Raw genomic sequence first — 17394 nt, 5'->3', positions numbered from 1 at the left:
CTTTTTCTTTTTCTTTTTCTTTTTCTTTTCTTCCTTCTTCCCGTGTCTCACTTGGGCAAAAACAGGGACCGTGTGGTCCCCTCTTTGGTTGGCCGATCAGAGGCTGCAGCCGGCATGACGGTGGTCGGTGGCAAGAGGGCGACTCTCCCGAGGCTCGGAGGGACCAAGGCCGACAGTCGGCAGTAATCACTGACATCGGAAAATCAAAGAGAAGAAGAGTCCAAATAGAGGGTCCCTTCTCCGATGGAATCCGACGACACCCGTTGCCGGCAGTTGTGCACAGAGGCATAGAAAAAAAAGAGAGAGGAGAGAGGAAGAGGAAGAAGGGCTTACCTCAGCCTTCGGTGATCCTGTCGGTGAGAAATTACGGCGAGCACGAATCGAGGGGCCGCAGCTTCAATCGGAGAAATCGGAAAGGAAACACTGGCGATCGTCGGTGATTGCTATATCCTTTCACAGAGGAGAGGAGGGGGGTTCTTATAGGACTCATTCTAGAGTCCTTCAATGGTCCTAGGACTTCGATTTTCAATCAGAATCGGGGAAGGAGAAGACTCCGATCGGGAGTCTTCTTCCCTCTTTTTTTTTTTTTGGGTGGGCTTAATGGGCTTTAGGCCCAACAAGCCGGGTTATCACAAACTCTCTATATACTTTATTGATATTAGTTATGGTTGGGCTTCGGAGACTAATGTGGCTTATTGCCCATAGTCTCCTTTGTTCTTAAAAAAAAAAGAAAAAAAATATATTACTTATGGTTGTGAAAGAATGTTAGAAAATTCATCATAAGAAATTAACAACTGATTATATTACATCAGTTGTCTTAATTTGGAATACAGGGTACTATGATTCCTAAGATGAAAGATCATAAATGGTTGTTGTCAAGGCAAGGTAAAATTTATGGGAAATATTTCCAAATATACTCATCAATCACATATGCAAGCAAGATTATGTAAAAAATATCTATAGAATGTAAAACTGCCAATCACTCATCTTGGACGGTCCTCGCATTTTTTCTCACCCAAACCTATAACTGGCCCTAGCTTCATCAAAACGTATAAGGTGCAGCCTTGCTTTGTAACCATGGGACTCAAAGATTTCATGGAGTTCAAGATCATGTCAGCAATCTAGCGCAAAACGATGCTTGAAAGCTTAACTAAATTTAAGATCCAAAAATAACCATACTCAGTTCTTAACCTTCTAATTCTATCCTTTATTACGGAATTAGGCCTTTATCAAAGCAGAAGATCGGGTTTTCAATTAATGCTGGCTAGGTAATTGCAATATTCGATGGCCGGTAGAATTTCCACATCAATTTGATGTGATAGGAAAAGGATATGTAAACCTAAAATTGGGACCGCCTATATCGGACAGCTGTGATGATAAGATTAGGTGGTTGACATCTAAAAAACTTTAATTAATATTTAAAAATTTTAAAAAAATAAAAATTGTTTAGAATAAAATAATTCATCCAATCTTTCTCCATTTCCTAGTGGTTCAAAATCCTCACAATGTTGGTGTGGTCTCTGACTGCACAACCGATGGCACCAAGGATGACAAGGTGGACATGGGATAACGCTGGAATGGGAAAGAGCGCTAATTAGATAAAGAACTTTTTATTAATACCACTAAATTAATATAAAAAACAATGAAATTATTAATAATTAAATTTTCAATAATGTATGTCGAGTCAATTATTTTGGCAAAATAGGAAAAAACGTCCATACTTGCTAAATAGTTACTACCGTAACTTTCCAAGAAAAAAAAACATTAACATCATACTTTTTGATTGTTACTGTATTTTTTCAGAAAAAAACAGCTTTAACATTGCTATAGCTTCCATTTATCATTACATTCTTGCTATTTTTCACTATTATGAAATTAAATTACGCCATGGTTACTTGCTAGTGGTTATGTTTAATGCAAAATCTTGGAGTTAATTGGGTGCTTGCCACTAGTCAAAGCCCGACTAACAGTTGGTTAAGCACGCGTGAGAGATATTTCCACCAGACCACCATAAGTCCTCCCTCTAATCCCATCACCTTTCATCTTACCGTAGACTTTGTTCCGAAACCGAGTCTCCGGGCTCTTCTGAGTGTTAAAGCAGCTAGAATTGCGGGATTCAAGCTTTAGATAGCAGATTTTACTTGGAAAGGTAGCTTTCTTCATCCTTCTTTCCCAAGCTTCTGGGTTGTTTGTTCCTTGCGTTGCTCTCTCTGGATTCGTAATTTGTTCTGGTTCTTACATGGGTGATACTGAAGTGCTTGTTGTCATATCATTTTATTTTTAAGCGGTCTTTGTGCACGATTGATATATTTCTCGATTGTAAATTGAAGCCATTCAAGAACCTCCATATTTATCTCCATGAAAAAAGAAGGCTTGGTTTGATTGTATTAATAAATGGTTTCTGTATTTTGTATTCTTCATCTGATTCCACAAAGGAAACAAAATTTATGTTTCTTTACCTAAAAAAATTGATGCCAAGAGCGGGGAGTGCCATGGTGCAAGTACCCAGGTCCCAAACTCCTTTTAGGAAGGGTGGACTGCAATCCCAAGTCTCGGACTGGGAACCCCTTCTATTTTCCTCCATTTGGAGGCGTGGCGTGACTACTGAGCTTTTGCTTGATTTACATTCTACACTTTCCCTTTTATTGGAATTGGAGTTATGTGGAAGTATGAGCATGCCAGCAGAGTCCGTGGATAATAACAATCAGATTGAGAAAGCCGTGTTAATCTGGCTGTAGGTAGAACAATCTAGTTAACACTAACGTTACCTTATTGACTGCTTGTTCATCTTTCTGTTGTTCAATGTTTATTCTATTTTATATAGGATGGCAATGGATAGAATTTGGATCAGATAATATATTATCCATCTTCAAATTTAAACTTAATATTCTATACCTAAATCCTACTCGATATCCGATCGGATAAAAAAAATGATATCCATCTCCATATCCATTGGATCGGGGATACCATGATAATCCATTTTCCCATGCCCAATCCATACCCACTCCATATCTATCCCATACCTAAAAAATAAACAACCAAAATAATTTTATACATATTATCAACCAAAACAGAATTACCAATTCAACATAGAACGTAATTTATAAATCCAGATTTATAGAAATTAAACATAAAAATAGAATTACAATTCAACATAGAACATCTAAACAACCAAAATAATTTTATATATATTATCAACCAAAATAAAATTATCAAAACAGAATTATAAACATATATATTCGGGTATGCATTTGGATATAGGTTCGGATATTACCCATATCCATGGTTCGGATCGGGTTCGGATTTGGATTCGAATAAAAAATAGTACTACCCATATCCTATCCATATCCGTACTATAGTTTTCGAATTTTACCCAAATCCGAATCCAAACCCAGTCAAACCTTATTTTTCAATTTGACTGGGTTTGGATAGGATGCATATCCATCGGATGAATCGATTTTGTCATTTTTAATTTTATATTCTTAATTTTGTATTTAATATATATATATATATATATATATATATATATATATATATATTTTACATCATGTGCATCTTCTGTAGATCTCTACCCAATCTGAATACGAGATCTGCAAACTACCGTAAGATCAAGTATTGTTCAATAACATGAACCTCTTCTCAGCAAAACAAAATTCCCGGGGAATTATACTGGTACAAGTTTTTTTTCTATTATTTTGTCAGGTTGAGAAGGAAAGATGAAAACACCACCCACTTTATTAGTAAATGATTTAAAATAAGGTGCACAAGCTTAAGGCCGGGAAAAATTATTGGTTGGACCAATGGACCCCTCCAGCCACGACGCAGACGCACAAACAGGTCCAACCAATAATTTCTATGGGGCCGGCAAGTTGCATCAATGGCTGAAAAGTTGCACTGATAATTAGCCGTCATCCATTTTTTTAAGCTAAAAGAGCTGCCATGCAATAATTTTGCCTCTTCTGGACAGTGATTGCTCGTCGTCCCCGGCAGCAGATACACACGACGCCTATCCAAGCCTCCGGCTTCATTTCTTCCACCTTTCCCATTTGCACACGGTAAGAGAACCACTTGTGCCTTCTTCAGCTGTCGTGTAAACGGACCAAATTTGATCCTCTTCCATCCATTTTCAGCCCATATGGAGTTAATCCAACCTATTGTTGACATCATCAAGCTTCTTTGGGATCCCATTGCCCACCGAGTCAATTATTTCGCCAAGATAGAAGAGAACATTGACAATCTCAGAAACCAAGAGAGGGAATTGAAAGACTTGACGGTTGACTTACGAAGGGATGTGGAACGAGAAAAACTCGAGGGGATGGTTCCAACGAATGCAGTGCAAGGTTGGCTGCAGAGGGCAGATGAGATCATCAAAAGTGCAGAAGAGATGCAAGAAGAATTCCGGTTGAACGAGAGGTGCTCCTACGGGTGGTGCCTTGATTGTCGCTCTCGTTACAAGTTAGGAAAGCGTATTGTCAAGGAAACAAATATGTTCAGGATCACAAGGCGCGGAAAAATAGTTTTGGTGAAATTGCTGCTCCTCCCCTGCAAGAAAGTGTGCAAGAGTTAGCTACAGCAACCATCAGACAACGAACATCAACAATAGGCACCCTATATCAGGTATGGAACTGGCTAATGGATACCAAGACTGGAATAATTGGAATTTGGGGCAAGGGCGGTGTCGGAAAGACAACGCTGGTTAAGAATATCAATAACAAACTTTGCGGGACTCGGCAATTTGAGTTCGTCATTTTCGTGACAGTATTAAGAGACTGTAACATGAAGAAGCTAAGGAATGACATTGGGAAGGAGATATACTTGGACTTATCCGAGGAACAAGATGAAACACGGGCCTCAAGATTATTGTTCAATAAGTTGAAGGGGAAAAAGTTCCTTCTAATTTTGGATGATATGTGGGAGAAAGTAGATCTGGAAAAGCTGGGAGTTCCTGCACCAAAAGAAAACGGCAGCTGCAAAGTTGTCATAACCACTAGAAACAGAGGTGTCTGTAACGATATGGAGACAGATAAAGAAATCCTGGTGCAGGTTCTTTCCGACACGGAAGCATGGGAATTGTTTCAGGAAAAGGCAGGTAGTGTGATTTCTTCTGATCTCGAGCCCGTCGCACGAGATGTGTGTAAGGAGTGCCATGGTTTGCCACTGGCAATAATTGTGGTTGGTCGAGCATTGAGGAAGGAGACTAATGGAGAAGTCTGGAAAAATGCTCTGCGGGTGCTTAAGACTTCACGGTTCGAGCTCAAAGGTATGGAACGTGAAGTTTACCTGCCTCTGAAATTTAGTTACATTCACTTGAAAAATGACTCGGAAAATGATATTCTTCAAAATTGCTTCCTGTATTGTTCTCTATTTCCTGAAGATTATCCAATAAAAGTCATCGTTTAATAGAATACTGGACAAATGAGGGGTTCATAGAAGGGGTTGAGAGCTTGAAAGACGCTTCAGCAAAGGGACACTACGTATTGAAAGAGCTCATAGATTCTTGTTTACTGGAAATAGATAAGGACGAGGAAAATGCTGTGAAAATGCACGACGTGATCCGGGATATGGCAATAAAAATCACATCAGAAAGCACAGAAAGAGGCAGGAGGTTCTTAGTACGAACCAGTTTGGGATTAGAAGATTGCCCACAAGTGGAGACGTGGGAAGTGAAGGACAGGATCTCACTGATGAATAACAATATTCGATTTTTACCGGATGAACCAAAATGCACTGAACTCTCTACCTTGGTACTCCGAGGGAATGTATTTCTCAAAGAAATCCCACAATCATTTTTCAAGCAGATGAAGAATCTTCGTGTACTTGATCTATCCTGTACCCGTATTGTGTCACTTCCACCCTCCATTTCTGAACTAGGTAGCCTCCAAGCACTCATTCTAAGATTCTGTCGCTATTTACAAAGTGTGGACCATGCGGGCGGACTCAAGCAGCTCCAATTGCTCGATTTAAGCTGTACCGGAATTGTAGGACTGCCACGTGAGATTGAGCAGTTAACCAGGTTGCGCCGTCTGAATCTATCAGGCACCTTTCACCTTGCATGCATCCCGGTTGATATAATAGTTTCACTGTCCCTCTTGGAAGATCTAGAAATGCGGCTAAGTTCCTTTAGCAGAAGTAAAGAGAGCAAAGCATTTATTGAGAATGTAGGACACTTAAATCACTTGACTCATTTTACTGCTGACATTCCAAATGACCTTTGCACCAGCTCTCAATTGGAGGAATTCCTGCTTCGGGATAAGCTGAAGAGTTTCCATCTACGAATTGTGGGTCGTGGCTTAATTGTCCCACCGTTTTTGGTTGAACCTAAAAGAAGAGGTCGGTATCTAGACATCACAGCAAAAGCGAATGTCAGGCGAGAAGCGGTTGGATTACTTCAGCATGCAGAAATCTTAAATCTCTATTATCACGATGAGGTCCGAACAATATCCGCAATGGGAGCACGTAATTTGAAGCGGTTGAAAGAATGTGAGGTCTGGCAATGTCGTAAAATGGAGAACGTCGTCATCACGGAGGAGGCAGAAGAAGGAATTTTGCCAGAACTAGAGATCTTACGATTGTTTTACCTTCCAAATTTGAAGAGTATATGGGAGGGAAATGGAACACCAGGAAGCTTTGGAAGAATCAAGAATATTACCATAATCAACTGTGCCAACGTGATGTATCTCTTTTCATCCAATGTGCTACAGCTACTAAATTCTCTAGAAAACTTGTGCATTGAGACATGCCCTTGGATGGTAGAGATTGTTAGGGGAGAAGTTGGAAATGGAGTTATTGCCCTTCCAAAGCTCAGGCGCATCGTTCTTAAAGAACTACAGGAACTGAATAGAATGTGGGAGGGAGTTTTATCCTTGGAATCATTGCAGGCAATAGAAGTAACCTCGTGTCCCAGCTTAAGGCAGCTTGCCATAGATATTGAGAAGACACCAGCATTGGAAGTCATTGAAGGTGAAAGTGAATGGTGGAATAGTTTGAAATGGCAGAACGACAGCAACATGTCCCATTTTCAAAACATATTTAAATTAGAAGATCGTTTAGTAGTTCAAGATGGAGATACCTTCGACAAATACTTCACACCAAATTGTAAGCTAGGTCGGTTTTCAGATTAACATAATCACCTCCACCGGACACAATGAAAGGCAAGTTAGGCTTACCTTGCTTGAATTCGTATCTTTATTTATTTATTAGTTGTTTAATTTTGCATGGCTGTTATTCTCCAAAACAAAACCTACCGTCATCACCCAATCTACATGGATCAGCTATGTGGATCTCATGTTGTTCGTACATGGATGATGCTTACTTTCCTTGTTCCACCATGATGATTCACATACATGAACATACCCAAATACAAGATATGAATCACCCTTCTATCATGCATTATAAGTCATTTTCTTGTGCTTTTTTTAATTACTTTTATGTTTTTATAATGATGATTTGCACATATTGTATTGCAGTTTTGCGTGTGGAGTTGCCGATCAACTAGTAATCTCAACAAACATAGCTGTTTTGCCCATTCTAGGTTTTTCACTTTATATGCATTCTTGATGAGTTGAGAAGCTTTGTATTGGACAAATATAGCTGCACAAGCCATGTTCACATTTACATCAACATGACCAAAGCCAACTTTGCAAAAATCCATGGTTTCATTCAAAGTAACATCATATTTCCATCTTACGGACAATCAATGGTATTGGCATAAGCTATCCTCTGGCTAATGGGCATTCTCAATGATGGTTATGGACGCATTAAGACAAACAGTTTGTCTAGAATATTTCAGTTTTTTGGACATCTCAACAAGCCGTTATACTTAAAATGGGTAGGTACATTTGCAGGCCATAATTCCCCAATGTCATCTGGAGCACATGTTCTAGTCCAAAGGGTTGGTACAGATTATAATTTAATATTCTGTTCGCTATAAGTTATGAAAATGAAAATGCATGATATTAGTTGAGATTTAAATTTTTAAACATATGCCATGTTTATGTTTGTAGTCTAGCATTTAATCTTAATATCAACAGTTAAGCAGCCAACATTAAATGATTCTTCAAAATATTTTTATCATTTTATTTCCTTCTTTTCAGTTCCGGGTTTCATCCTGACCATTGTCCAAAGTGAAGCAGAACACGTAAGTACATTGGCTTATGGTTGGGCTGAAACATGCTCCATAACTAGAATTTTAATCCTTGCCTTGATCTATATTTTTGGAGACCCTATCTTAAATTAGAATGTGATATGAATTTGACACTTTTAGGTGATGCAGCTCCAAGTATCCTTGTAATAGAAAACATTGCCACCCTGCAAGATCTGTCCCTAATTACTGCACTTGATATCAGCAGTCAAACATTACGGAATAGCACATCAGGTGTTCCAATGCAGCAGAGGAGTTGGTCTCATGACATAAAGATGCAGAACAGCTATATCTGTTTTTACTTTATTATCTATATTTGTGGACTCTGTCAGTAAGTTTAGTTTACAAAAGTGATATCTGGTCATGTATTCCTTAAAAAAAAAAAAAATCTATTCTTCTCTTAGTAATAAACTTGAAAATGCTTGTGGTTGCATGAGTTGCAAACTAGAAACCTGATATATTCTTTGAGCAGCTTTTTCTACATCCTGTTATAATTTCATCAGCGACAACTGTCACCAAATTAAATATGCTGCTACTCAAATCAAAACCCGTCCAACTTGTCGAGAAAATGTTCAAACTCCAAAAGCCAATTTACAATCTGAGTTTGTTTCCATGTGTAATAAGGTTTAAGCATCTTTTTATGTAGAATTCAGTAACCTATGTTTGGGTGGGAAAAAATGAAACTAAAAAAGAAATGCCATAATTCTTGGATCGAAGAGCCTAGCACACACACGAGTCTCTGATTAAATAACTACAAAAAGTCTACAGCATTTATATGATTGTTCTGAAATAATGTAACAGATGTTCATAGAAGCTAAACTTTAAGAGCTCTCATTTAAAAAGAACAGATGTTAAGAAAAGATGTCGCATGTGAATATAGAAATTTGATTGTAGAGGCAGGACATGACAATAATCTCAGAGATCACCACTACATACCAACATTAACTAATGCAGCAAGGGTTCCTAGAGGAGCATCATGTATGCATAAAAAACTAAGAATGAAAAAGTGATTTCCTTTTCTGTAGAACAATGTCTAATTAGATTCCAAAAAAAATCAAAACAAGAAGATGCTAACCGCATCATAGTTCATAGTACATGAATTGTCACAGTGAGGAAAACGATTTAGCTATGAGACTAAAGGAAGGCATCCTTAGGGCCTTTCGCAAATAATCGTTCCTCCACCCAAGTTGCATCAATTTCTGAGCCTGCAATCCAAAACATTAACAGCCCATCCACCACCCCCTGCAACACTTGAGAGCCAGGTCAAGCTCCTCAAGCCTGCAAGGGCTGCGAATCAATACCGAAGGCCCTTTACTGGAAGTGCAAGTTCTCTTCATGAAAAATCCAGCAAAGAAACTGATATTGTGGTATAATAGTTCATTCACCCAAGCTCTACAAGCTTCTTAGGCTCCTCCATTTTAGACACCTTAACTGGCCCATGCACCACCCCTGCAGTACTGCCGCATCCACAACAAACCAGTAGTTCATGCTTATCATTACCAGAATGTAGACTCATATTGAGCTTCCCAGCCTCACAAAGGCTGAGGATCATGGTTTCAAAGGTCCCCCTATTGGGAACATAATTATTTTTTGTCAAATCCAAGTATAACCTCTTGGGCTCCTCCAAGTTCCCATCTTGGCAAAACCCTCTGATCAAAGCACTGAAGGAGAATGCATCGGGCTCTGGTCCGACCTGCCTCATGTCTACCGTTCCAAAACTTGAAATCTTTATATCCGGCAAAATATTTTTTTCTCACCCAGTAACTCCCGAATCTTTTCAGCATCGAAGAATCTTCTGTCGAATAGAACCCATGAAAATGAGTATTGAAGGAGATCAAATCAGGAGTTACCTGATTCTTCTCCATTGAGCTCAATACATCAAATGCCACATCAAAATTGCCCTTTTCGTAGAAGGCATGGATGAGTTTGTTGGACAAGAATAGGCTAGGTACTATGGAGGGGTTTGGCAGAGGGGATCTCCCCGAAGACAGTGGCCACCCGGTTGGAGTCCCAGGCATAATTTGTAAGTTGATCCAAAAGTGACCGGAGGGATATTTGATCATTCACTCCTTAAACAATTCTATATTTCTTTTGTCAATAAAGTTGGGAGCTGGATCAATCTTAGTTGCAAACTCAAAGATGCATGGAATAGAATAATTTGTAACTGAAGCATTTCTTATATTTTTCTAGTAGTCTCGTATTGAATAAGAATATACTCTTCTAGCTTTTCTTCCTCTTTTATACTTTTAACAGGGACAACCAGCATCAGAGTGAAGATAGCACTCCTCTTAGGCATACAAGAAGGCAATTGCTTGTATGGTACTTCTCAGAGAAATGTTCAGGCTTGGGTCATAAGTTATTTTCTAGGTGGATTTAAGTGATTTTTCCCGGTGAGAAAGATAAAAAATATCTAACTTATAGATTAGATGGCCTATGGGTTACAAGCTAGCTGGTCAAGCGATTAATAGAAAAGCTACAGATTTTCAACAGTGTTTCTTGCACCTTTTTCCTAAATGGGTTACACGCTAGTGAAGTGATTGATCGAAAAGCTACAGATTTCCAACAGTGCTTCTTACTTTTTCCTAAACGATGGTTCTCAAGCAAGGTCACAAATATTCATAATCACCACAAATGTCGAGCTTTAAATGAAAGAAAAGAGACAACAGATAAATGGACTAAAAACAGACCTAAGTTGATGAAAGATATACATTAAGTTGCAAGAAACAGCAATAACCTAGGAGAACACCAAGTACATAGCAACACTAACTAGCGCAAGTATCTTTCCTGGATTGGAAGCATCATATGTTTGTTAAAATGAAGAAAGTTTTTTTCCCTATAAAACAATATCTGACTGAATTGTGCCTTCCAGAGAATCAAAACAGCGAGAAACCAACTACCTCATAATTCATAAAATATGAATTACAAACAATAGGAAATTGTAGTTACCTAGGAGACTCAAGAAGATAAAGTCATTCTTAGGTCCTTTCGTGAATAATAAGTCCTCCACCCAAGCTCCACAAGCTTCTCAGCCTCCTCCCCTCTCGACTACTTAACCAGCCCATCCACTACATCCTGCAACACTGATGCATCCACAACATAGTGGCGCCTCATAAAGACTGGGGATCAATATCTGGAAGGTCCCCCTGTTGGGAGCACGGTCATTGTTCGTCAAATCTAAGTATATCCTTTGGTGTTTTCCGACTTTCCGTCTTGGCAGTGCCCTTCAATTGGAGCATTGAAGGAGAAAATCTCAGGCTTTGGTCCAACCAGCCTCAATTCATCGATGAGCTCAACTGCCTCCGATGTCTTCCCTTCTGAAACCAGTGCTCTCAGCTTCGCATTGAAGCTCTCGGTGTCCCCCCGTTGGCAGCGTCGCCGAGCATGCCGGCCTTGCCGTAGAGGGAGATGAGGCGGACGTCAAAGCCCTCGCGGGCGATGCCGGCGGGGTAGCGCTTTTGTTCCTCAAAGATGGCCTCAACGGCATTGGGGCAGCGGGTGGCGGACGGCGATCTCATATATAGGTGCTTGCAGCGGAAGCCGTAGTAGGACTCGGAGGACTTCTTGAAGGATGCGACAGGCTTGCCCCGCTTGCGCTCCCGGAGAAAGTAATTGGTGGTTGTCTTCAGGCGCTTCAGGTAGGGATTAGGGTTAGGGTTTCGGGAGGAGGAGAAGGGAGAACTATTGCAGGAGTCAGAGGAGGCCAGATGATTTTCTTTCATATTGTATTTTTTACAAATTTACATGAATATTTATTCAAAATATATATATATATATATATATATATATATATATATATATATATATATATATATATATATATACTTTTATAAAATATTTATTTTATATGTATATAATTTTTTTTATTTTTTACCTGTGCATCCATATCATTTAACGTCGTTAAAAAATTAATTATTTAAAATTTAAATGATTAAAATATTTTTATAAATAGATGTGTAAAAATAAAATTTATAAGAATATATATATAAATAACGATTTCAGAAAAATATTCATGCAAATTTGAATATTTAGAAAAATATACATACGAAAAATTTTAATTTAATTTTTATCTATTTCATCTATATGAATTCAGACCCTCTTACTCTGCAATGTAGTAATATATTACATAATATAATAACATGATGATGATACTATATAATATTTTTTATATTAAAATACTATATTATATTTTATTTTTATGTAAGTTGGGATGATTATATTTATTTTATAATAATATGATATATCTTATATACTTCACAAAGATATTTTTGATAAAAAATTTTAAAATAAAATATAATAATATTATAAATTTTTATTATTACATAATGTCCAAATCCACAACTATATCCATTCGATGTAAATGTACAAGCTATTCATCTAATATCAGATTTAGATACTTTTCTTAAAAGTATATTATTATATGTTAAAGAAACATAGGTGGTTACAATCTCTTTATTTTTTAGATAAAATAATTTTAATTTATCATTTGATAAAAAAGATCATTTTATCTATATAAATTAATAAATTAAATAAATTTATTATTTTAGTTATATATGTTAATTTTTTTCTATTAGAATAAGAAAAGAATTAACAATCCAAGAGAGGTGTATTTATGTTAATAATTTTTTGCGTATGTACTCTTTCAAATATTTAAATTTACATAAATATCCTCATAAAATTACTATTTGCATATATATCCTTATAAATTTTTTTTTTTGCACATCTATCCATAAAGATATTTTAGTAATATTAATTTTAAGTCGTTAATTTTTAATGGTGTTAGATGATATGGATATATATACAAAAAAAGATATTTGATTAGGATATATATATATGTATATATCAAATTTGAAAGAATATTTATATAAATTTACATATTTTGAAAGATATACATGTAAAAAATTCTTTTATATTTTGGTTAATAGCAGACTTTTCTTTTGCTTGTTGGTCGGGAGAGGGAGGGAGGGAGGGGGGAAGGCAGTTTAGCAAGAGGAATTATTAGTTAGAACTTACATCATTTAATAAAAAATTACCATATCATTCATTAATTATCTAAATTTGATTTAAAAATCTTGAAGAGAAAAAGAATTATTTTAACCATTACTTGATAATTTTTATTAATTTAAATTAAAAAAATAATTTTTTTAAACTGATGTGATTACTTTTTATTAGATGGTGTAAAATATATATGATAAAATGATCTTAATCAATAATTTTTCTTTTACAAATTATCTTTTTCTCACAAACAAACTTGTTACGACTGACAAGTGATTTAAGACCCATACAAGAAGTCGAAAATAGTATTTTTACTGAAAAAGATTATTGTGACCTGCTATTAGTGGCACATAATGGGTCATGAAACTATCAAATTGAATCATTTTGAAGTTCAAAAGGGAAGGCATAGTCGAATCTTGAATTTTTTAGTGTCCTAAATGTATTTGCGAGCCAGTAACAACCACAACTTGTTTAACCATCATGGCATGTTTAGCCAAACGATGAGTCTTTGAAAGGTACCCTGACCTAATTATTAGGCAATTAAATTTATCTTTATTGCTATAATAAAATTTTTTTTAATACAAATGGATAGTCACATCAATTTGATGGGAGAATAGTCCAAAAGATCAAGATACATAAAATCCTGCAAAGTCAGCGGAGAGTCATCATCCTGCCTTCACAACCAATTATCGAAGTGTTCAGCAACAAAAGTCGCCACCCAATGTGCTGCAATGTTTGTCTCTCGGTAGACATGCCAGACTCACACTACAGCAGTGTGGTGAAAAGAGATCCAGACATCTCGGATAAGCGGATGACCCTTGAGTTGTCTGGCTTCTCCCTGAATCCAAGAAATAACAGTTGCAGAGTCACCCTCTAGAAAAATCTTCTTCGTATGAAGCTGATACTTGACAAAAATGATACCTACCTAGGCAGCGTGAAGCTCTACTATTGAAACCGAAGACTCAAAAAGATGAGACCCTCCTGTTGCGGCCAATCCCCTGTTGCACCTATCGTCGGTGAAGAGCACCTGCAAAATGAAGTCCATACTGACCGAAATTGTATCCAACGGGGACCTTCTGATGCTTAAGTCAATGGGGAGTGGTGAATAGCAAATGAATGTTTAGAGAGGTAGAGTATCAGCTCAAAAGAGTGTCTTATCAAATGCTGTTCATTTACCTCTCTTTTATAGATGAATTATTGATAACTATTTGTAACAGTTAGACACATCGGTCCCGCTTATTTCGGTATTAGATGATCATAGGATGGACGGTTATACCCACCACTGATCGTGTTCTGACCATTATGCACTTTCTACGCTGGCAGTTTCTAATATGCCGACTCTATGTCAGTGGTCTGAATATGTCGACTATATGTCGATAATTGCAGAAGTCCGAATGACCATCAGTCGGCAACTCTGGTATGCCGATGGTCATCGATCTGAAATCAGTTGAGTCGTCATAGTCGGAGTTTGCCAAGGAGATTGAGAATAGCCAACTGTTGGTCAGCCAACCGATCGATAGTCGATAATTTGTGCTTATCAGGTCGATTGAAAGTCAGAATCGGGGGAGTTAGCTGAATTATCCCAATAGTTGCCTCCCACTCCCAAGTCCAAGGTAGCCTGATATGCAGACTAGCACATGGTTTGACACGTTGGACGAAGGAAGTTGCCACGTGTTGTCTCGTGCCCCGATTCAACTGCAGATATTAATAATTTTTTTAAAAAATAAAAAGTCTCCAGTCATTTTATCATTTCGATAATCGTGAGATCATCATTGGGGTGTCGGTTCGAGAAGATAGTCTGGCATCTGGAGAATTCGATCGATTTGATTCTGACTAGTCGATTTCAGCCACGTGTTTGGATGTCATTGGCTCTAAACCGTTCACGCGAATAGTGGTGAGGTGGCATGATCTGAAGATAGATGCGTTGAACCATCCGATCGATGGTCGATTTTGATGTAGCCATGTGTCGAAATCTGGAGAAGCTTTGATTTGAACAACTTCATCCAGACCATTGAAGGGTTCTATATGTATGATATCACTTTCATTTGGATCTTCTATTTTTGCATTTGTCATTTTCTTCTGCAATAGAGGGTTCCACCTCAAGTGCTGAGAGTTTCAAGTCTTCCTTGTTCTTCCTAGTTCCAGGTTGAGTCTTCATTCTTTTCTTCTAGTTTTTCTTATTTCTTCTTCTAGGTTTCTCTGCCATCTATCATTTTCAATGGCAAGTAGGGGTAGAAAAGGAAAAGCTTCAACTTCTCGAGATAGTCGATTGAAAAATTCGATCGATGATTCTCCTTCGAGTTCGGAGATGGAAGTTTCTTCCTTATCCGGATCCAACATTGATCGGCTCCAGGAACAATATCGTATCCCGAAGAAATTTTAGCTCTTCGCTCATAGTTCAAAAGGTCGGGTGAATTCTCCTCCTCCGGATCAGGTCGTGTTTTATATAGAAAACCTTCAGGCCGGCCTTCACTTTTTGATTTTAGAGTTTATCCGAAATATCTTTGATTACTATCATCTTTTCCTTGCTCAATTAGCCTCAAACTCCATTCGGCTAATTATTAGTTTTGTTTTGTTATACCGTCTCATTCCGACCAACCCTCGTCCTTCTCTTTTTCAAGCCTTCTTCATCCTTCGTCCTCATCCAAAAGCTAAGGGTTGGTGATTTTTCAACCCGAGGAAGGGTTTGTCCTTTATTTTTGATCTTCCATCATCCATTCATGGGTGGAAGAACCAATTTTTTTTTATCTCTTTTTCATCTTCTTAGGGCTTTCCTTCATCTTGGAGCGATCCAAGAACTGGCTCCAATGAACATAGTCGGGTCGACATTATTGATCGGAAAGATTTTCTCTGACTCAAGGACATGGAAGTCCCAGTATAGCAAGAGCTATTGACGGAGCAAGCTCTCTATGATGTCGGACTTAGTTCGATGATTTCTTTAGGTATAGCATGGTCGATCATTTTATTTTTCATTTACTTTTAGACTTTATAACTGAACTTTTATCTTCTGATTGTAGCTATGCGATCGACAGCAGGAGTCTCAGCTGCTGACATTTATCAACATATTGCCAAGAAGAGAGCAGCGATCGATGCAGGATCATCCTGAATGATAAAGAAGAATCAGGTTGATTCGGAGTCGGTACCAATGAGGGAGTCTGACATTCCATTGATGGTAGCTCCTGACAGTGAGCCGGTCATAGCGTTGTTGGCTCCGACAATGCTTCCTTCTGTAGAAGTGCCGTCGGTTGGAGTAGAGATGGGAGAGACGAGGATACCACGGCACCGGTTGATAGGACATCGATCCCAGTTCCATCGACGGGGGTTCAGGCCGAATATGTAGCTGTGGCCAAATTAGAACCGTCTGCTGCCATGCAGACTATTCCTCAAGTGCCTCTGGCTGTGCTGATGCGGTCTCGGGTACAGTCAAGCTCCGACTTCATGGTGATTTTGAGTGAACGACTGTCAATTGGAGAGCGAGGAAAGGCGCCGGCTATCTCTACTGAGGATGGGTCGTCGACGGGTCTCCCTACCCTCTTCGACATCCGAATTTCAGTCAGTAAGTCGGCTTTGGCCACTCTAACGCTGGCCAAGTGACTCATCGAGGCTGCTCTTCTCCTGACTGATAGGGAGAATAGGAAAGATCGGACTATGTCTAAGATATTTTCTTCCTTCTACCTGACGATCCTTAGAGTAAGTTGATGATACTTCTTTCCTCCTTTTTTTTTGTCATCTGACTTGTTCTTTTCTTTTTAATTGGCACACGACATACACGCTCTGGAGAGCGGGTATCAAAAGATTGTCGAGCTTCGTCGGGCTTGGATGGATAAGGTTACAGTCACAAACACCGAGAAAGTTGCCGCCATAAAACAGCTTCAAGCGACAATTAAATGAGAGAAAGAGCTCCAAGAAGAGATCTCCCATGCGACGGCCGACCTGGAGTCCACCAGAGCCGAATTAAGGTCGGCTCAATAGAACATCGTATCCCTGGAGTCCTAGATTAAGAGTAAAAGGTATTCAATCAATTGACTCCGGAGGGAAAGGAACAGATGCATAGAAGAACTTGAGGCGGAGCGTGAGAGGCATCTGGCCACCAAAGAGAGGTTGGCATTGGCTGATGCAGAGTCGGCTTTCGCCAAAGAAGAGGCAGAGTCAGTGAAAGGTGCTTTGAATCTGACCATCGAGAATTTCAGAGAATCATAGGAGTACAAGGATGAAATTCTCAAGGGTGGATTCGCCTCCTATTGTGTAGGATATGAAGATGG

At 38.4% G+C, this 17394-nt stretch overlaps 3 protein-coding genes and 1 pseudogene across 10 annotated transcripts; 2 read left to right on the top strand and 2 right to left on the bottom strand.

Annotated features, from left to right (window-relative positions):
* Positions 1–1992: 1992 nt before the first annotated feature.
* On the top strand, positions 1993–8571 carry LOC105046944 (probable disease resistance protein At4g27220). Of its 8 annotated transcripts, none has more exons than XM_073259382.1 (6): positions 1993–2149; positions 3968–4055; positions 4131–7151; positions 7467–7828; positions 8094–8137; positions 8273–8571. In XM_073259382.1, exon 3 carries the CDS (start codon positions 5541–5543, stop codon positions 7119–7121), a length of 1581 nt encoding a protein of 526 aa, XP_073115483.1. In that variant the 5' UTR covers positions 1993–2149; positions 3968–4055; positions 4131–5540; the 3' UTR covers positions 7122–7151; positions 7467–7828; positions 8094–8137; positions 8273–8571. The 8 variants fall into 8 exon arrangements, with proteins under 8 accessions (XP_073115483.1, XP_019706708.2, XP_073115484.1 ...); XM_019851149.3 differs by having other exon boundaries at positions 8264–8571; XM_073259383.1 differs by having other exon boundaries at positions 7467–7891.
* LOC140858762 (probable disease resistance protein At5g43740) lies at positions 4633–5400 on the top strand. The gene has a single exon (XM_073260060.1). The coding sequence runs from the start codon at positions 4633–4635 to the stop codon at positions 5398–5400; it is 768 nt and encodes a 255-aa protein (XP_073116161.1).
* A 562-nt stretch (positions 8572–9133) lies between the features above and the next one.
* Positions 9134–10406, bottom strand: LOC140858761 (small ribosomal subunit protein mL103 (rPPR7)-like; annotated as a pseudogene).
* A 426-nt stretch (positions 10407–10832) lies between these two features.
* LOC105046945 (small ribosomal subunit protein mS78 (rPPR3a)) lies at positions 10833–11859 on the bottom strand. The gene has a single exon (XM_073260059.1). The coding sequence runs from the start codon at positions 11857–11859 to the stop codon at positions 11470–11472; it is 390 nt and encodes a 129-aa protein (XP_073116160.1). The 3' UTR covers positions 10833–11469.
* Between the last annotated feature and the right edge of the window lie 5535 nt (positions 11860–17394).

Source organism: Elaeis guineensis, chromosome 6 (genome assembly GCF_000442705.2).
Source record: "Elaeis guineensis isolate ETL-2024a chromosome 6, EG11, whole genome shotgun sequence".
Lineage (NCBI taxonomy): Eukaryota > Viridiplantae > Streptophyta > Magnoliopsida > Arecales > Arecaceae > Elaeis > Elaeis guineensis.
The sequence above is the reverse complement of the archived record's forward strand: the minus strand, read 5'-3'. Positions and strand labels throughout refer to the sequence as shown.

Excerpts from the sequence above, each read along its gene's own strand:
- LOC105046945 (XM_073260059.1), bottom strand. The coding sequence starts at position 11,859 with ATGAAAGAAAATCATCTGGCCTCCTCTGACTCCTGCAATAGTTCTCCC.
- LOC140858762 (XM_073260060.1), top strand. The coding sequence starts at position 4,633 with ATGGATACCAAGACTGGAATAATTGGAATTTGGGGCAAGGGCGGTGTC.
- LOC105046944 (XM_073259385.1), top strand. The coding sequence starts at position 5,541 with ATGCACGACGTGATCCGGGATATGGCAATAAAAATCACATCAGAAAGC.